At 36.5% G+C, this 20,434-nt stretch overlaps 1 protein-coding gene across 1 annotated transcript in view; it reads left to right on the plus strand.

Moving 5' to 3' along the window:
• The window catches only part of LOC132299153 (uncharacterized), a 40,648-nt gene that overhangs the window by 18,161 nt on the left and 2,053 nt on the right, over nucleotides 1-20,434 (plus strand). The window contains exons 15-48 of the mRNA XM_059795627.1: nucleotides 1,475-1,687; nucleotides 1,817-1,898; nucleotides 2,024-2,091; nucleotides 4,548-4,693; nucleotides 4,968-5,076; nucleotides 5,158-5,304; nucleotides 5,443-5,490; nucleotides 5,571-5,699; nucleotides 5,802-6,044; nucleotides 6,135-6,266; nucleotides 6,347-6,432; nucleotides 6,565-6,670; nucleotides 6,768-6,863; nucleotides 7,055-7,207; nucleotides 9,370-9,552; nucleotides 9,624-9,850; nucleotides 9,951-10,074; nucleotides 10,165-10,287; nucleotides 10,965-11,009; nucleotides 11,174-11,251; nucleotides 11,344-11,460; nucleotides 13,419-13,545; nucleotides 13,625-13,725; nucleotides 13,803-13,937; nucleotides 14,021-14,104; nucleotides 16,666-16,812; nucleotides 16,896-17,027; nucleotides 17,126-17,173; nucleotides 17,257-17,403; nucleotides 17,476-17,537; nucleotides 18,243-18,396; nucleotides 18,495-18,686; nucleotides 18,759-18,863; nucleotides 19,055-19,189. Coding sequence (XP_059651610.1) covers nucleotides 1,475-1,687; nucleotides 1,817-1,898; nucleotides 2,024-2,091; nucleotides 4,548-4,693; nucleotides 4,968-5,076; nucleotides 5,158-5,304; nucleotides 5,443-5,490; nucleotides 5,571-5,699; nucleotides 5,802-6,044; nucleotides 6,135-6,266; nucleotides 6,347-6,432; nucleotides 6,565-6,670; nucleotides 6,768-6,863; nucleotides 7,055-7,207; nucleotides 9,370-9,552; nucleotides 9,624-9,850; nucleotides 9,951-10,074; nucleotides 10,165-10,287; nucleotides 10,965-11,009; nucleotides 11,174-11,251; nucleotides 11,344-11,460; nucleotides 13,419-13,545; nucleotides 13,625-13,725; nucleotides 13,803-13,937; nucleotides 14,021-14,104; nucleotides 16,666-16,812; nucleotides 16,896-17,027; nucleotides 17,126-17,173; nucleotides 17,257-17,403; nucleotides 17,476-17,537; nucleotides 18,243-18,396; nucleotides 18,495-18,686; nucleotides 18,759-18,863; nucleotides 19,055-19,189 — 4,224 coding nt within the window. The remainder of the gene's footprint in view (nucleotides 1-1,474; nucleotides 1,688-1,816; nucleotides 1,899-2,023; nucleotides 2,092-4,547; nucleotides 4,694-4,967; nucleotides 5,077-5,157; nucleotides 5,305-5,442; nucleotides 5,491-5,570; nucleotides 5,700-5,801; nucleotides 6,045-6,134; nucleotides 6,267-6,346; nucleotides 6,433-6,564; nucleotides 6,671-6,767; nucleotides 6,864-7,054; nucleotides 7,208-9,369; nucleotides 9,553-9,623; nucleotides 9,851-9,950; nucleotides 10,075-10,164; nucleotides 10,288-10,964; nucleotides 11,010-11,173; nucleotides 11,252-11,343; nucleotides 11,461-13,418; nucleotides 13,546-13,624; nucleotides 13,726-13,802; nucleotides 13,938-14,020; nucleotides 14,105-16,665; nucleotides 16,813-16,895; nucleotides 17,028-17,125; nucleotides 17,174-17,256; nucleotides 17,404-17,475; nucleotides 17,538-18,242; nucleotides 18,397-18,494; nucleotides 18,687-18,758; nucleotides 18,864-19,054; nucleotides 19,190-20,434) is intronic.

A 20,434-nucleotide genomic window follows, 5' to 3' on the forward strand; every position in this document is an offset into this window, starting at 1 on the left:
TGTGTGTGTGTTTTTTGTAAATTCAATGAACAACAATAGTAGAGACAAAATAGTTTTTATGCTTCTGCTGTCATTTTTTTACCCTCAGAAATATTTTGTGCACTGAGACAAGATGTTGCGCCATGCACGTATCCTGGTTGACCATTGACATCTCACAATTATGCACCTTCTTTGTTATATATTTTATTGAGGAGGTTTTAAGATGATTTTGGAATCACTGTTATTATTATTATTATTTATTTCCTACCTAGCAGTACAGAATTCTTTTTTCTCTGATAGGTCCTACTAGTACGGAATTTTTAATGCATTCTTTGTCCATACATATTTTTATTGGTTAACAACCAAGACCTCATAGATTATGCTGAACTTTTCAAAATAGAAATGTAAATATCGCACAAGTATACCAAAACACTGACCACCATCAGTGCAACGCCATCATTGCCACCACTTGAATGGATTTGTGTACCATAGTATTAAGCAGCATATTGCTGCATGTCTGATAGCCCCTCATTTGATTTAAAATTGGGTGATACAATTTTAAGGTTTAGATATAGTGCGTAATTTTCCACAAATTCATAGATATTACCAACAATTTGTTTTATATTATATTATTTTTACATTTATAGATCATAGTCCACTCATCAACATAAAAGGTTCTTTAGTGAAATTGATTCCTTTGACTTTGATAGTAATTATATTTGTATGTTATATATTTTTGTGATCACATATTCTATACTGTGATATTTCATATCATTCATGATTTCAAATGACAAAATCATTTCCCAGCGATCTCTTGGAATGATACATCTAAACCAAAGCGAACAGTAAGAAACCATGAAAATAGTAAACAGAAAGAGAGCTGTCTGGACAACACATCAAAGTCAAACCAAAGGTGGTAAACTCAGTTGCAGCCTCAATATTCAGTTCTAAACAAAATAGATAAATGCATTACTCTTGGAGCTTTCTGAATGAAAATGTAGTAATGTTTAGATTCCGTTAAGTTAGTCTAAGGTGTTCCCCTCCCCCTTCTTCTTTGAATCTTGTAAGTTAGAAGTTCGTATTCTTAGCCATTTGGAATCAGGTAAAAATAACAAGCTGGGGAAAGACAGAAGTCCAAGAGGAGCAAGGGCCAATATGGTCTGCTATAGACCAGCGTGTGAATTTAAACAGCTAGTATACTGGGTAGAATCAGTAGCAGAGGTCGTCAATTGCGGCCATTGCCCAAAAATATTGAGATGCACTTCTTTACATGTAAAAGTAAGCTTCATAAGCGATGACTGTACTCTGTAGTGTCTCTTCTGATCCACTGCTATAATCTAAGGATTTTAATTAGTAGACCAGGCAGGTGCATATTCTGTCCACATTCCTAGACTATCTTGCATAAATAGTTTCTTGTGGTTCTATTTCTGGATTTTATTATGAACCGATTTGTCTGAATGATTAATGCAATCTAATAGTTATTTCTTGTGCTTAGATGGCGGGCTCATCGTTCCCATTAATTGGATCTGGTGGAGCACAGCCTGGGTCACAAGCTGCTTCTCCAATTCACCTTCAGCAGAGGCACCAATTCTCTACAGATGACAGGCACAAGCCCTCTGTAAATTTGTCTAACTACATGAAGCCAAGTTTTTCTTCCGCAGGGCAACCTTCCACTGTTCCCCCAAGCGATGCAGTTAACACACAGAAGGCAAGCACTGCTATTATATTTCAGAAACATGCAAAATATTTTGTGTGATTTGTATACTTTTTTTGAAATACCCTAAATGTCTTTATTTATATATATTTTAATCATTTTCCCCCCTTGCTGAAAATACAGTCAGAGAGTACAGCTAGTGCTTTAGCAACACTGGCTTCTTCTCCTGGTTTTATTCGTCCATCCCGAGCAATTACCTCAACAAGTAATTCTGTTTTACTTCTCAATATGCATGTGTTTTTGGGTAGTATATTCCTACCAGCTATTATGTCTTCTCCATACATAACATCTAGCTTATGTTTCTGTTTTCATTTCATTCACGTAATGCAGGGTTCGGCTCGGCTTTAAATATTGAAACGCTTGTTGCTGCCGCGGAGAGAAAAGATACTCCTGTAGAGGTATTTTATTCAATTTTTTTTTTGTCCTTCTACGTTGTCGAGGCTTTCTTTCTAGAAAAGTATTCTGTAGTTGTCCTCATTTGCTCGCTGATAGAATCTGACTGGTCTTTGATCATAGCCCCGATATGTTTTTAAGAAGGGCTTGGGGTGAAAATACTAGCATAATTAATATTATGGGCTTGTAGTTTGAGTCATTTGGCACAAATAAATATTGACCGGCTTCCCATTGCTGCTACGACTTGGTTGATGGGGTTTGATTGAAATGTGGTCAGCTTGACTCATCAAGTGGGTAGCCACAATTAGCTGCACCTAGTTTGTCTTCTCCGATGATATATAATCAGATTGTGTTCATTATCTGAAGCGGACATCACACTGTGATAGTTGAATTTTAGCAGTGTATTTATTTATGTTTGTACATAAGCTTGATCCTGAATTATGTATCTTAATTGGAATTTTAGGTAGTTTCAAACTGAATTAGTATTTTTGGGGCCAATTTCAGGCAGTGTGTTGTATAACATGAAGTTAAAACAAACCACCATTCACCTTTGGGTTGGATTGAGCCACGGCTCAAGCTTACCATAGGCATAGATCAGAACCAGAAATCTAGTCAAAATAATTGTTTGATGATGGAAATCTGAAAGAATCCTAAAATTGGCTTAAAACAACACGTTGCATTAGTTTACACCATAAGGCATCTAAAAGTGAACATGATCCTTCTTCAAGCTTTTTTTACTCTGAAATGGGATTCATGAATTGACGTACTAGCTGCTTCTCACCTTAGTAAAATATTCTTTATAATTGTACTTTTCAATTTCTCTCTCTCAACTTGGATGCCACAAGGTGCATTTTGGATAGTATTGGAATAAGTAGGAGTAATTACATGGATTTTCCAGAGCACATAGGGCTTTTGACCTGCATACATTAAACAAATTGAAATGGACATGTTAGCTGAGAATATCCATACTTCCCATCTTAGTTACATGTTGATATTTGTAGAAACTAGTAGCGTGACTCTTTAGGCTTTGTGTTTCTTGATGAAATTGACTCCTCTTTTGGGGATGATTTTAATGGGTTAAAATCTGCATAATGCTGATGAAGGTGCAAATTTAACCGCGGAGGCTCCTAGTTAGAAATCCAGGTGCAGGTGCTTTCTGCTGTTGACGTGGCTTACTTGTAGATCTGCGATTCTCAAAATCCTTGTTTTTGTTGTTTACTACGCATTCACAATCTCATCAGTTGATTGATTATGAAGTTATTTGACTGATACTTTAGTGTCTTTATATGATTATTGTCACTGCAACGGGAAAAATGATCCATCACTATTTTTTATGGGTTGGTTAGACAGATCAGTTATGTTAATTATAAGGTTGATAGACCAACCAACTTCAAACCGTCTCTCTCTATGAGTCTATGTTGCACCATTTGTATTATGTTGGCATCAATACTTCCAACCCCTTACCCTGTGGGAATTATTAGAAATGAAGTGGTGGGTGAAACGGAGATACAGGAGTCCTGTAACACAGCCCTTTGGCAGTGGAAGTCCCGTTTTCCGCGATCTTACTGTAAACAGAGCTGTCATCTCTTGCTTCATTGTCCGGTGTCCCGGGATTGCTGGGGTTGATTTTTGGGATATCTGGGGTCCAGTGGGTTATGCCTCGATCCTCTAGAAGCTTGATTGATGCTTGGAGAGGTTGTATAGTGGGTTCCCAAGCTCGTGACTTTTGGACGGTTGCACCCTTGTGTATTTGGTGGTGCCTGTGGAAGGAACAAAACAGGAGATCTTATGAAGGCGTGGAGACTCCTTTTGGGGTGTTCAAATTTTCTATTATTAGTTCTCTTCTTTGTTGGGTCATTGGGAGGAATTGTAAATCAATGGAGGAAATTGTTGATACTTTGGATATTTTGAGAGTTTAGGGTCCTATTTGGCCTTGTGTAGATTTTGCGGGTCGCTTCGCTTTCCCCGTTTGAATGCTCTCTAATAGAACTTATAAAAAACAGAGCTGTCATTGCACATATATTTTTCCTTTTTAAATTTTCCTTGGTCGGATATTTGAATATGTACATCCTAGGTAGATTCTGTAGCATCTATGTTGAACGGTTGTCCACCACACAGCTTTTCAAATATAATGCTTATGCACAGAGGATTGTGACCGTATGTTATATCTTTCAACGGCTCAGCCAAATACTTATGCGTGCTGTATGTTTGTGGTTATGCGTACTGCCTGGGTTTGTACTGGGTTTTTAAGCAATGACAACTAGATGCTTCTATTTTTGGGGCGAACAACCTCATGCATTCTGATTGTCGCATTATTAGGTATTTATATTAGAGAAAAGGTCATCTTTGAAACAGTTTGCACCTTCAATAATTGGATGTTGCGTCTTCACATTTTTTTTCCATGCTGTTTATCTGTTGTTCTTTTTTAACAGTCGATGATTTAGTTATGTTCTTTATGCAGGCTCCAGCATCAGAGATTCAGGACAAGATATCATTTCTTATTAATAATTTATCTACTTCTAATGTTGAAGCTAAGGCGAAAGAATTTATTGACATTTTGAAAGAGCAGTATTATCCCTGGTTTGCGCAGTATATGGTGATGAAAAGGTGAGTGTATGAGCCTGTGAGGTATCTATGGTTCTTTTATACACACATGTCCATATCATGAATTGAATGTGGTATAATATTGCTGTTTAATGTTTATTTGCAGTTTAGATTTAACAGTTGCTTCTTTGTTCTTGTTTTGTACATGCATGTGTGTATTATGATATGCATAAATATATTGTTTAATAGTTTTATTTACCCCTGATCTATCACCCACTTCTTTGCTTTTTGTTACATTTGGATGCACTATTTCATGGTCGTCTTAACTTCTTAACAGAGCAAGCATTGAGCCGAATTTTCATGACTTGTACCTGAAGTTCCTAGAAAAAGTTGATTCAAAGGCTTTGAACAAAGAGATTGTCCAGGCCACTTATGAGAACTGCAAGGTTTATGTCCTGAAACTATTATTCATGCCTTTGGATGTAGTTTTTAGTGGAAGATTATATCACTTCAACGCATTGTTTCAGGTTCTTTTGGGGTCAGAGCTTATTAAATCAAGTTCAGAAGAGCGTTCGCTGCTTAAGAATTTGGGAAGCTGGCTTGGGAAAATTACAATAGGCAGGAATCAAGTTTTGAGGGCACGTGAGATTGATCCCAAATCATTGATCATAGAGGTCAGTTTTTTTTTTTTTTGTCAATGCAGTCATCGTGGAGTTGATTTTTTTTCTAATTAAGATTTCCTCGTCTTTCATTTGCGCTTTTAGAACTGGCCATCACTCCTCTTGGTCTTGCATTTTTTTTTTCATTGACAGGCATATGAGAAAGGTTTGATGATTGCGGTAATTCCATTCACCTCCAAGGTATTGCCATTCTGGAAGCTGATGTGTATGCTTTACGTATGCTTTAGTGCTGTAATATATATGTCCTATATGTGCTACAGGTTTTGGAGCCCTGCCAAAACAGTATGGCATATAAACCTCCTAATCCTTGGACCATGGGTATTCTTGGATTACTGGCTGAGATTTATGCAATGCCAAATTTAAAAATGAACCTGAAGTTTGACATCGAGGTGTGTATCTATATGTATTAATGTGTACTCCACTTGGGAAATGCCTATCTTAAATTTGTGATAATTTAGTCATATATTTCTCAAATGCTTTTGGCATTTCAGGTCCTGTTCAAGAACCTTGGTAAGGATTTGAAGGGTGTAACTCCAACTTCTCTTCTCAAGGACAGGGTTAGGCAAGTCGAAGGAAATCCTGATTTTTCCACCAAAGATGTGGGAGCTTCCCAGCCACAGATGGTTGGTGATGTTAAATCTGGTGGTCTGATATCTACTCTGAATCAAGTTGAGCTACCACTAGAGGTTGCCAGTCCTTCTCATCCTGGTGGCCATTCACATATATTATCTCAGGTTTGTATTGGTTTTGTGATTCCTTGTTGCATGTAAGCTGCAATCGCATATTGTCAATATCTTGATGTTTAAACTATTTGGTGGACTCAGTATGCTGCTCCTCTCCATCTTACTTCTGGCACGCTGATGGAGGATGAAAAGCTGGCTGCTTTAGGCTTATCTGATCAGCTTCCTCCCGCTCAAGGACTTCTTCAACGACAAGCACCATTTTCCGTTAGTCAGGTATGGTTGCAGTTGCTTCCTCCATTTGTCTTGTACTCATTGATTGACTGCTATGATATGCTGGTGATCCTGTTTTGCAGCTTCCCACACCAGCTTCTAATAACGAACAGCAGTACATTGTTAACACTAAGCTCCACGCGTTAGGCCTGCACTTGCACTTTCAGAGGTTTGATGTTTGTTTATTTGTTTTTGTTTTTTTTTTTTTGTTGTTGTTGCTGTTATTCAAACTCTTTTCCTATCTGCCTAGTAGGCTGACCATATCTTGTCTGATAAACTCCATTAAATTTGTTTTGTACAGCGTGGTTCCAATTGTCATGGATAGAGCTATCAAAGAAATAGTGTCTAGTATTGTGCAGCGCAGTGTTTCTATAGCAACTCAAACGACAAAGGAGCTCGTTTTAAAGGTTCTTCAGTACTGTTTCATGTCCTTATATACGTATATTATTTTTATGGTCAGCAGATAGTCATTAGTTTCTTTTGTTACTTAAATTTCAATTGTAGGATTACGCCATGGAGTCAGATGAGATCCGTGTACGCAATGCAGCACATTTGATGGTTGCAAGTTTGGCTGGGAGTCTAGCTCATGTAACATGCAAGGTTTGATCTCAAACCGGAGATTCTTCTTGTTCCAGCGATCTGTATATTTATTTAACTTACTTGAGATGCAAAACAATACATCCTAATCTTTGTTTATAATATTTATATATTTTTTTATGAAAATGTAAATTGCATAATTCTGTGCATCTCTATTACTTGGGTTTTGACTATGGAATTGTGTTTATTGGTAGGAACCCCTACGTGGTTCAATTTCAAGTCAGCTGAGGAATTCACTTCAGGGTTTAAATATTGCGAATGAACTCCTTGAACAAGCTGTGCAACTTGTTACTAATGATAACCTTGATTTGGGCTGCGCGCTGATTGAACAAGCTGCAACTGACAAGGTTAGATTTCTTTCTTCTTTGTTGAACAAAATTATATTTATCTGTGTACGTGCATTAGATAATTTATTCTCTCTAGTGCTTTGTATCCAAGGTAATTTACTAAAAACCAAGGCTGGAATAGCAGGCGGATTCCATCCGTTTTGCATAACCTGAAATATTATTTAGATATATAGAGCCTAAAAAGGTATCCATGTATATGGTTTTAAGAAGATCTACATTCTTGTACCATATATCTCTCTCTTACACTTATAAGCACGCACAAATAAGATCGGTATACGATAGTCGGTTGTCGAACCACGAGCCTTGTGAGGTCAAAATCACTCTTCATGTATCCTGTGATATTTTTATCAAGTTTTGATTCTTCTTCAATTCTTTTTTATTTTCCCTCCACAAGGAAATTCTTGGTAAGAATTCAGATGTGTATTGGTAAAGAAGCGTCTGCTACCTTTAAATCCCAACATGAATAGAGTTGGGAGAATGTATTCTGTATGTTTAAGACACTGGCATGTCTAGAGTTGGGGTATGCGGTGAGAACAGGTTTTGGTATTTATATAGTTTTGTCATAAGAGAGAAATGATGGTTTAAGGTTCGGTGAAACTTCTTTGTGCATCTGAATCACAGATGTGTGATGCATTAAATTGGAAAGACTCGGTTTTTGATGAGAGGAACCTTCAATCCATGTGAGTCTGAATTGGGCTGTAACAGGGTCAGTGCTTGTTTATATGAGGTTGTCAGGAGAGGAGAGCTTGGAAGTTTTACGTTGTGGCACCTTTTTGTCTTATGTGGTGTATTTCACATAAGAGTAATAGGTGCGCTTTCTAAATGGTCAAGTTGCCTGTTCCTAGATTAAAGTTTGGGCTAAAAAATAGTACTCATTATGTTCATCCAACTTGTCGTGAATCACTTGGTACCTAATAAGTGCCGTCTTATTGGACGTCACTATCTGAGGATCACATGGATCATGTCTGTTCTTTTTTCTTCAAGTTGGAAGACTTGAACCTGAATTCCTAGTAGAATTCCTTTTGTTGTTCTGTACACTAGCCTTTCTGTTTGGGTGGTGTTTGATTCATATAAATCTATTAGCACATTGACATCAAGATATTCACCCAGTATGGGAAATTTTGATTTGGACTATTATGTTAAATTTGATCGTTAAAATGACTAATAATGTATTGGTTTGTCAAAACACTTGAAACCACCAGTTTGGCGAACATGAAAATAACCTTCAGTCATGCTTTAGCAATATATTGGTCAAAATAAATGCCTATTGTTTTTGTGTTAACTTAAGATGATTACAGTATATGTGAACAATGTTTCATTTGGATATTTCTAGCAATAAAAATTTAGATGCTGCATGCAAGCACGGACCCACAATAGGACCCCCACTGAATTTATGAATATGCCCCCACTAAAATTACAATTCGCCCCCACTGGAATTCTTTTTTTTTTTTTTTTTTGCATTTTATACTTCAATTTTTTGGGAATTTATGAAGATGCCCCAACTAAAATTACATTTCACCCCCCCTGGATTTTTTTTTTTTTTTTTGCATTTTTACTTCAAGTTTTTAAGAATTTATGAAGATGACCCACTAAAATTACAAAAATGGACCCACTATATAAATTTGCCCCACAAATTAAAAATCCGCGCCCCCTCACAAAGTTTTCTGGGTCCGTCACTGGCAGCATGTAGTTTTTATCCTGGAAATCATACTATGCATCAAGTTGGACCCTCTTCTTGAGAAGAAATTTTGGAACCTTCTACATCAATTACAATGCTGTATCATCAGGACAATGCCACCCATGTGTGTGTGTTTTTTAATTGCTCTTTGTTAACTAAGTAAACATGTGATGAGTTACGAAGTCGCCTGTCCGTCAAAGAATGAGGGTATTTCTGAGTGTGTGTGTTGAAAACTTAATGCTTGACAAATCATTCCATTACCACAATGCCATCTGTATGTCAGGCTTGCTTGTGTTACTAAAATTGTTATTGTTGTAATTTATTTATATACTTTGTGTAATATATATATATTTCTTTTATCAATAATTAAAGGTTGGAATGATTGGTCATTAACAAATGAAAATGAAGCCTGGTTGTTATTCTTTTTGTGGCACTATGAACTTACTGATTTTTTGGGGTCATGTATGTGTGTTGCTTTATACAGGCAATACAAACTATTGATGGGGAAATAGCTCAACAACTTTCTATGAGAAGAAAGTACAGAGAGGGTGTTGGTTCCACATATTTTGATTCGAGCATGTATACACATGGTCACATGGGTATTTTACCAGAGGCCCTTCGTCCTAAACCTGGTCGCTTATCCCATTCTCAACAGCGAGTTTATGAGGTAGCCACCTGTTACAGTCTTTTTCCAAAAGTTGGCCTGAGGTTGTTGGCTTATGATTGTTATTTTTGCAGGATTTTGTTCGTTTACCTTGGCAAAACCAATCAAGTCAGAGCTCAAGTGCTCTGCCTGTTGGTCCTACATCTTCATCTGGCAATGCTGCAGTGTCGCGATCACATGGTTCATCATCAGGGCAACTAAATTCATCATCTGGCTTAGGAAACACAGGACTTAGTACAGTTGCTCAGCCCTTGGATCTCGTGTCAGAGGAGATGGAATCTAGTTCAGTTCCACTTCATAGGTGTTCATTCTGTATATCTAAATTTTCGGTTTCTTCCTCTATGTATTTTTTTGAAGTTTGGGTTACTCATTTTCTGTTTTACCTTTTTCTATTTTTTTAGTGCTTCATCAACTCATATTATGGTGGCTGATGGTGTTAATCCACTTGACTTCGAAACCAGTACGGTTGCTTCTTCATTTCCCTCGACCTCAGCCCCTGAATTGCATTCAGCAGAACTTTCTGATGTAAAAGTTAGAGAATTTTGTGTACATGAGTCCGAATGTTGCTTGAGATTCATTCTTTATTATTGACACGCATGATTTATTTTTTGAAAGGAATTGGGAGCTTCTCAGCCATTAGCTTCAGCTTCTGCAACTGAGCGCCTTGGAGGTAGTATCTCAGAACCTCTGTTGACCACAGGCGATGCATTGGATAAGTACCAGATTATTTCAGAGAAGGTATCAAAGTAGCTCCTTTAGATTTTCTATTGTTGTTGTTGTTGTTGTTGTTATTTATTAAAGTGTAAGAGTTTCTGCTTCCAAATTCTTGCCGATTCATGGTAGGTTAGAGTAATGCTATCAAGATAGCTCCCTCTTGACAATTGCCACGAGCTCTCCACATTTAACCACTGGATTGCGACAGTTTTTTGAGATTTGTGAAAAACTAAGTGAATCATTTCATCTTTCAATCCAATAGTTAAATATGAAGAGCTCATGACTCTAGTCATGAGGGAGCTCTCTTCATAGCATTACTCGGTAGGTTTTGGTTTGTGCATCTGACTGTGTCCTGCAACACGCGCTATAATTGATCATCGTTTTTAATGCACATTTGTGTAAGGTAATACATACCATATACTGAATTGACTACTGTCACTTTAGTAAGGCTAAGATTGAAGTTCTAGCATGTATGGCATTGAACAAACAATGTGTAAAGGCTTGCATCACAAGACCAAAATGAGTAATGAATGAAATATAATTGTTTCTGCTGGTGGCTAGGTGAAAGCTTATTTCTAATGATTTTTGCTGTCATTATATAAAGTGAACACTTGCTCACATGCTCGTGCACTAACATATAGGTCATTTTTGCTTGAAAATGTTATTTATCTGATAAGGACTTTTTTTGTAAATGGTTTCAGCTGGAAATCCTGGTAACTAATGATGCCAAAGAAGCTGAAATGCAGGTATTTGCTCTTTTTCATTCTAAGGATATAGAAAAGGGCATTGAAATAGTTTATTGTGTTAAATTTTTTATTCTTCCATATCACTGTTTTTCTGTGTTTTCTATTTAAATTTTTTTTTCTGGGATGCATGAGAAAATATATTGTATGGATTTGTTTTCTTTCAGGGAGTTATTGCTGAGGTTCCTGCAATCATCATCAGATGTATAAGTCGAGATGAGGCTGCATTGGCCGTGTCTCAGAAGGTGTTCTATCCTCCCAAGTTCATGTTGGATTTGTACATGTTCATTTAATTTTCTTTTTCCTGAGCCAGAAGCTTGATTTTTCACTCTCTTAGGTTTTCAAGGGTTTATATGAAAATGCATCAAATAGTGCACATGTCGGTGCTCATCTTGCTATTCTTGCTGCCATTCGTGATGTTAGCAAGCTTGTTGTCAAGGAGCTGACTAGTTGGGTATGCTTTTATTGACTTACTCCTCTGCAATAGTTATGGTTATTATTATTTTTTAAAATTACGACTGTTGTTTAAAGTTTTTGCACATTCATCTAATGTATTGTATTTAACTCCTAGAATTTGTTACCCTCTTAATTACCCTCTTAATTGTGTAAACATATATTTTTTGTTTGGCTGCTTCCTCTATGATTCTAGCTACGATCCCCCTCCACGTGGAAAAGAAATCCTCTCCACATGGGAAAGGCTTTGACATTGATAACTATTAAGGGAAAGGGAAAGGGATAGGGAAAGGCTTTAGCATTGTTAACTATTATTGGAAAGTATTGGAATAATGCCTCAGTTTGTATTAAAAAATATCTTCATTATTAAATTCCACTTGAACAAAGCATCATATGAATAATACTCTTTCATCTAAACAAATATATGAAGAATTGCCATCTTTATATTCCTAAAAGAAAAAAGGCTTACAGGTGATTGGACCTAATTTTTTATAAATGTTCTATTTCTATTTTTCAACGCAAGCCCTTTTGTCAGAACTATATATGGACAAGAATAAATGTTTATTTTTTTCCTTTTTTTTTTTCTTCATTCCTATCTTTTCACTATAAGTTGTTCATTTATTCTTTTTTGGTGGAAGTAGTTTTGTCACGTGTTATCTGCTTTTCAAGTCTCTTAATATTGGAAGCATGTTTTTCTTTGCTGGTTCAACCAGCAGGGGTTGTTTCAAGTCCGCCTTATGTTTAGAGATTTAAGGCAGGTGGAAGCATTATGGATTGCTAAAGCTGCTGGTTTTCTGAGTCAATACTGTAGAGTGCAAAAACCCTACTCAAGGAAATGGATCTTGCTCCCATGATAAGCTAGGGCCACTGTCCAATGCGGCACCTTATCTGGGGTTTGGAGATAACATTAAATTGGGGAATTCTAAATTGAGTTTTACAAGTGTTCTACTCCCTCCATCCCACAAAGAGTGTCCATCTTTCCATTATTGGCTGTCCCAAAATAATTGTCCCAATTCAAAATCCAATGTACTATTTTTTTACTATTCCTAATTTACCCTCCTTATCTTGAAGTTATTAAAGCAATGAAAGCTTGAAATAAGACCGCATGTACACTCTAAAAAAGTTAGGTCCCAAAAAGGGACACTTTTTGTGGGACGGAGGGAGTATATTTTTTAAAGGAACAAAATATTGTTTACAAACTCTTTTCTGGTGCACTGTTACCAAACTACATGTTTACATGTTGTAAATGAGGTATGATGCTATAAGTTGGACATTGTGTTAGCCTTGGAATATACAATCAACAAGTGCCAAAATATCTATCGGAGATATTTTTATGCAGAACTAAATTAATATTCTTTCTTCAGAACATCTGAACATGAAAGGAGTAAGTCGTATCCCCAGTGAAGGTACAGTTTCACTTCCAAGTCCCATTCATTTCCATCCTTGGATTCTAACTTCTAGACCGCTATAATTTGGTTGGAAGCCTAAAGAACTGACTTGAAGATGATTATAGCAAGAGTATTGTTGCCATTGATTCAATAGCTGAAATATCTAATAGTATTTATGTCATTCCATTTTTGGGGTTTGAAAAGTTCCATAAAGTGCTTTTTTGTTCATTAGGAATGCGTGATATGATGTTGAATCTTTTGAGTTTTTCATTTGTAAATGCTATGTTTTGGCATTGTTGTTTAGAAGTTATAATTTTGGCTTTGTCACATGTTTTGAATCTGGTTCTAGTTGAATGATTTTGAAATGATACAATTTTATTGCTTGCTAGATATTCTTTGCCTCTACAACATTGTTTGCTTTCTTGGTAATTTAATTGCAAATCTTCATCAGATTAATGGAAATAATACAATTTTTTTATGGATTGTTTAGGTTTGATCTTGTTGCGATTGTTCATGTCATGATTGTTCCAATTTTGGAATATAATATATCAGTTTGTAATGTCTTCTACAGGTGATTTATTCTGATGAGGATCGAAAGTTCAACAAAGAGATTACTATTGGCCTTATTCGCAGTGAATTACTGAACCTTGCAGAGTATAATCTTCATATGGCAAAGCTTCTTGATGCCGGGAGGAATAGTATGTATAAGGAACATACTTTATATATTGATAATATTAGAAGATTTGACACAACTAACTAGGTGCATATAATATGCAGAGGCTGCTACTGAGTTTGCAATCTCCCTTATTCAGACATTGGTGATCAATGATTCCAGCATCATTTCGGAACTTCACAATCTTGTTGATGCACTGGCAAAGGTACATGTGCATTCATTTTGTTTAAAATGACGTATTTATTCTATTATGTTCGGTTCTAATTGATTTCTTACCTGCAGCTTGCAGCTAGGCCTGGGTCTCCGGAGTCATTGCAACAGCTGGTTGAGGTTGCAAGGAATCCTTCTTCCAGTGCTACATTGTCTAGTCTAACTGCTGGAAAGGAGGATAACTCAAGACCACCCAGAGACAAAAAGGTTACTATAAATGGAGTGTTATAGCCATTCTTTGGTGTTCTGACATTCTGTGGATTCTGAATATTTAGTTTCTGCTGGAACAGGCTGCTGGTCATTCTGCAGCTAGTAGGGAAGACTATAATGTCCCAGAGCCAGTGGAACCAGATCCTGCTGGTTTTCGTGAGCAGGTACTCAGTTTGCTCTTTATGATTCTGAAGTAGTAGAACGGTTTAGCTTAATGTTATAGTGGAATTTTTAATTGGACAAGAATTGATAACTTGAGAAGGATTTGTGTATCTGGTCCTACCTTTATATTTCATTTTTTGCTGATCTCATTTGTCTGTAGATTCCCTCCGTTGTTTTAATTGGTAGTGATTGTGTGGAACACCATCATCTGACAAAGGAGAGCTTGCAATTGGTGGTTGCATGCTGAAAGCGACTTAGCAACAAGGTTTTACGAATAAAATGAATCTAACGTGAAGATCCCGCAGTTAGCTGTGGTTGGAAACAGCCCTTTCAGATTGGTCCCTTGTTGGTCAAGCTGAAAGCGACTCAACAAGGCTTTACTAATAAAATGAATCTAATGTGAAGATACCAACGGGTCAGTGGCCTAGCGGTATCAGCCTCTTACTTCCCAAAGGGAGGTTAGGGGTTCAAGTCTCAGTAGAGACAAGTGTCTGTGAGTACCAAATAGGAAAAAAAAAATCTAATGTGAAGATCCTGCAGTTAGCGGAGTTGTCGATTTCCACTCTTAAATTCTCTATTATTTCCACTCTTTTTTGTTGGGTTTATGGGAGAGATCATAGATCTTTAGATGAAATTGTCGATTTTTTGGCTTCTTTGAAGGCCTAAAGGTCCTTTGTGGCCTTGTGTATATTTTCAAGGTTTCACTCCCCTTTTGAGCGCTTTTATAAAATTATTCTTACTTATCAAAAAAAAAAAAAAAAAAAAAAAAAAAGATCCTGCAGTTAGCTGTCGTCATTTAAGTCTTGTTTGTTGCCAATGCTACAAGAAGATATAAGAAAGAAGAAAAGAAATATTTAATTTTTTTTATCAACAAGTAATTAGCATCAACATGAGTACCTTACCTTTTAGGATACTATATGAGTTGGAAATGGCATCTTACTAATGGTTGTGGAGTTTGAGTATTTGACTTGGTTATAAATTTTCTAAAATCAGGATTGTTGCTTAAATTTTTGTCTTGTTGGGACAAGTGAACAAAATGCCAGGGGAAAGATTTAGGTTGTATCAAAGTTTTGGGATGCAAATGTAAGGAAATTAATGGTAATTGGTGACTAGAATTGCAAAATGTGATTACAGGAATTAGGGAGAACAACGAGGAGGAAGAGGAGAGATCTTAAAGGAATCTCTCCAAGATCTTTTAGGCTTTACCACTGGGGTAAGCTTGGTAGATACACACACACACACACACACACATATATATCTGATAGACAGTACTAGGTTGATTATTCAAAATTAGATAATTCAAAACTTTGACTACCACATATATAACTCAGTTATATAACCTTATGGACCACCACCATAATTCATGTCCAGAAATTTGAATTTTGTTAAAGATTTAGTAGAACTAAACTATGCCTATCGCTTATTCTCTGAAGGTTAAATATATATACTACTAATCGCCAAAAAAAAATCAGGTCTCGATTAAAATCTCAAGATTTGCTCCTTGCATGCTTGGCATCAATTGTACTTGGAACCATAATAGTTTCTTGTTATGGAATTTACAAAATTGTATTCTGGAATCTTCTTTCTATATAAATAATATTTACAATCATTGCTAGTTGCTCTGAAAGTGCAATGATAGGCAAAAGGGTCAAAGTGTACTGCTGAAATTACTTTGATTGGGAAACTTGAATGGAGATATTGGTCTAACTTGATGCCTAAATAAGCATCATCGTGGATCGCTGAAACAGATTCCAGATTTAGCTCCAAGTACAACTTTAAAGAGATCATATTAGCTTTCAAAATTCAAGTTCAAAACACAATAAATAAGTAGCCAGAATGATGGGTGTTATTAGTGTCCTATGGAGTTTCAACTATGAGTCTATAACTATTGTTCTTTAGCAACTTGGGTTACCAGAGAGTGCTGATGACATAGTGAACTTCCGGGATCAAGCTACAAATTTTCAATGCCATTAAAAATGGTTGATGGGTTTTTTGAAATATAGGTTTTTTTTTTTTTTTTTTTTTTTTTTGATCTTCTATATTTTTTAAGTATGCCCTTTGTTTTTTACTAAGAAAAAAATAGAAGTAATAGCAAGTTACTGTTCTTAGGTCTTGTTTAAGGCTATAAATATTATTTTTATTTTAATATTTGGTAGCATGAAAAATAAAAATGACACGAAAGATGCAAAGTCGTTTTGGAGACTTTGTCCTAGAATAATAAAATTTTCAAATTGGCTTAGGAATGAAGCCAAATTTCAGGTTGGAAGAATCCAAATGTTAATCTGGCATGATTGGTACAGAATTACGTTGAATTGTTACATATGATATATGTGCAGACGACTCACTCCCCATATGGCACAAACTCACTCTTTTTTTCCTTTGTGTGCATGTGTTTTTATTATTATTATTTTTTGGGGTGGGGTGGGGTGGGGTGTTGTCTTGGGCGTTAATGAGGGGATGAGGTAGGATACATTTCTTAGATCTGAAACTGGAAAATCAGCTAAATGTTTTGTACATGTATTTATTTTCCACATCTTTATGGTAAAATCTGCATTTTGTGTAGGTTTCCATGCTGTTTGCGGAGTGGTACCAAATATGTGAACTTCCTGGTGCAAATGATGCTGCTTGTGCTCATTTTGTCTTAAAATTGCAGCACAGTGGACTTCTGAAAGGGGATGATATGTCAGACCGCTTTTTTCGTCACCTGATGGTGATTTTTCATTCCTGTTTGAAGCTATAACTATGTCAGAAGACTCTGGCTTATGAATTTAACCCTTCCCTTTTTCCACTCAGGAACTTTCCGTATCACATTGCCTATCTTCTGAGGTGATTAGTTTTGGTCCTTTGCAATCGTCTCAACAAGTACAACCACTGTCTTTCCTTGCTATTGACATATATGCAAAACTTGTCTTTGCAATCCTCAAGGTAGGTACATTTGTTTCTGCATTTCTACTTGTCTGGTCTTGCTTCTGTTTTTCCTATCTAATTTTTGTTTCATTTGACTTTTGTTGTAATTCTTCAAGTTCTGCTCTGTGGACCATGGATCTATTAAACTCTCTCTTCTGCCTAAGGTTCGAGTCCCAACTAATAGCTATATCAGTTTTTTTGTTGCTTCTGTGGTAGTGCTTTTTACTTAAAAAATGTTTTTTCACAGGTTTTGGGAGTAACCGTAAGATTTATTCAGAAAGATGCAGAGGAGAAGAAATCGTCTTTTAATCCAAGGCCATATTTCAGGTTGTTCCTGAACTGGCTGCTAGACCAGGGTTCCCTTGAACCTGTCTTTGATGGTGGAAACTTTCAGGTATGTTGCATTCACATTTGGTTCGCCATTGTTGTTTCATTCATCAGCTAAATTTTAGTTGGGTGTGTTCAGGTTTTGACTGCTTTTGCAAATGCATTCCACGCTTTGCAGCCCCTTAAAGTTCCTGCATTCAGGTTAGGATGCTAAACTTGCTTCATTATCTTTGTTAGTTACAACAGTACATGTTTTCACAACCCAGTACTGAATATTGATTTTGAGTGGTTCTCAATATTCTGCATAGTAAAACCAAATCTGAATTGCTGCTTTTGTTGGACGCTAAAAGGAGTTTCTTGGTTGATTTGCAAGGAAAACTTGTCTAAGTCACTGTTGCATGCTTGCTGATTATAGTACTTGTCTTGTCGTTTATGTACACCAAAAACTACATTGAGGTCATAGTTTTTCTGTGAAACCTCTTTATTTTGTCCTTCATGTTTGATGAATGCAAGTTCAAGTTAATGTGCATTATTTCGCTGATTCAGTAGTTAGATTCTGAATCTGTTTCTGATATAGAAGGTACTAAACTTTTGTGCACTAGGCAGGGTTTTTCTTACAAAGTAGAGACACATGTAAAAATTCCGTGTAAAATGTTGGGAGGCTACACTCCAAGTTCACGCTTCACATTTTCAGCTATTGTTAACGTAATATTGCAATCCCTCGGAGCCAGCCTTGAGTGAAAATTGGGGCAAAATAATTTCTGCTTTTAAGATTATTCAGTACTTCTGCTTTTAAGATCATCCTGTTCATCATCCTTCCAGTATAAAAGCCTTTTATTTGTAAATAAATTCCAATAGTAGCTTCTTTTCACACACTGCTTAATAACTTGGATGAATCGCTTTCAGCTTTGCGTGGCTTGAGGTGGTGAGTCACAGAAGTTTCATGCCAAAATTGCTGACAGGAAACTCCCAGAAGGGGTGGCCTTATTTTCAACGCTTGCTGGTAGATTTGTTCCAATTTCTGGAACCATTCCTGAGAAATGCTGAACTTGGAGAGCCGGTTTGCCTCTTACTTAGTTTGTGCTCTTATTGTTTGCCTTCCAATATTTCTTGCAGTTAATATCACCTTATATTCCTTCTGTTTTTCTCTGTTTGCAGGTTCATTTTCTTTATAAAGGCACACTCAGGGTCTTGCTAGTGCTACTTCATGATTTCCCAGAGTTCCTTTGTGATTATCATTTCAGCTTCTGTGATGTTATTCCTCCAAGCTGCATACAGATGCGAAACATAATCCTCAGTGCATTTCCCCGCAATATGAGGCTACCAGATCCATCTACTCCCAACTTAAAGGTGTCTGTGAGCATAAAGGACTACATGTAAATTGTTCAGAAATTGAAACTAATTTACTTTTGTTTTGTGCAGATTGATCTGCTAGCGGAGATCAGTCAATCACCACGCATTCTCTCTGAGGTTGATGCAGCTCTAAAAGCAAAGCAGATTAAGAGTGATGTAGATGAGTATCTCAAGGTATCTGGATTTCAGCCATTAGTTTTCTCCAATTCCCCCCTACCCAATCCTCATCACCACCACCACTTGCGATGTGTGTGTGTATATATATATATATATATATATACACACAAACATATATCTTGAGATAATTTTTGTTCTTTTTCCTAATTTTATGTCACCAGTCTCCTCTTTCATCACATTGTCTGCAGACAAGGCAACAAGGGTCATCATTTCTTTCTGATTTGAAGCAAAAACTGCTCCTTCCATCAAGTGATGCTGCCTGGGCTGGGACGCGGTACAATGTACCACTGATCAACTCCCTTGTGCTTTATGTTGGAATGCAGGTGCGTCCACGTGTTTGTTTTCTTTATCCTCTAATCGGCAAATAATACAAATAATATATAAAGCAGGAAGGATGGAAAGTCCTTCCAACTTCCCAAGAGAACGTACATAAAAACTGGATGGAACTCAATGCAATGTCCAGAAAAAAAGAAATTGGTCTCCTAATCCACCGAGCTCCTCAAGGAGTTCAAAAGTGACCTCTATTGAGAACCCAAAAAGTGCCTTGTGCTTTGCCAATGAATGCAACCTCCTGTGAGTCCAGAATGCATGGTAATTTTGTCTTAGTATCATCTTTGAAGATACTCCCTTTCCTAAATTACCTGGAGTCTCATTGGAGTATACATCAATATTAGAAGATCGAACAAATTATGTTCTCTCTTGAAGTGTTGTCCCTGCGATGGGAATAACTGTAGGGTCACTTTTTGAGAAATCGTGGCAATCCAAAACTCGTTTCCAAAGGCATTCCTTTAAACTCTTTATTAGAAGACTGAACAAATCCAAGAAATTGGATTCTACCCCTACTTATACAAATTACAAATTCATTTTTTCAGCGATCTTATGTGTCATGGAATAATGGCTAATGACAAAAGACCCGCTGAATTGTAGTCTCTTACCATTTTTTAGGGTGTCAGGATTAGAGCTTGGTGATGGCAAATTTCGTAACAAAAGCTGGAGTCTGGAAACTTTTATTTTCAAAAGTTAGTTTAAGTTGTTAGTGGCAAGTGAATGAAAGATCGGAGTTCGTCCCCCTTTTCACTCGAGATCAAAGTTCTGATTGATGTCATGATAAATCTTCTTTTCTAATGCATCTAATTATTTACCCTCTTCTGAAGGCATCTGATGCACTGTTTTCTGAATATATATGGGAGTATCACCAACTGACGCATTGAGCACAACTTATATAACCCATCGAAAATTAATTATTGTCAATTAGGCCAAGTTGCTGAATATCATGAACGTGGAGAACAATTTCTTGCTTTTTACCAGAACACTAGTCTGGGTAAATTTTAAATAACCTAAGTTTGCCATTATTAATTTTAGGAAAAACTAGAAAAATAGGCATTTGAAAAACTATTTTTGTACTAACCGTAATTTTCAAATTTCATACTAGTAAGATGTGCTTTGTGGAATGGGAAGGCATGCACTAATCAAGTTAGACGTGTATCTTATCTGATCATCCTCAATTAAGAGGTTGGATGAGAAAATCTTGTAAAAATTGAATGCATTGTTTTACTTTCATGGTATCT

Source organism: Cornus florida, unplaced genomic scaffold (assembly GCF_030987335.1).
Source record: "Cornus florida cultivar Cherokee Brave unplaced genomic scaffold, ASM3098733v1 CherokeeBrave_3.0.0_Hap2_Chr03, whole genome shotgun sequence".
Classification (NCBI taxonomy): domain Eukaryota; kingdom Viridiplantae; phylum Streptophyta; class Magnoliopsida; order Cornales; family Cornaceae; genus Cornus; species Cornus florida.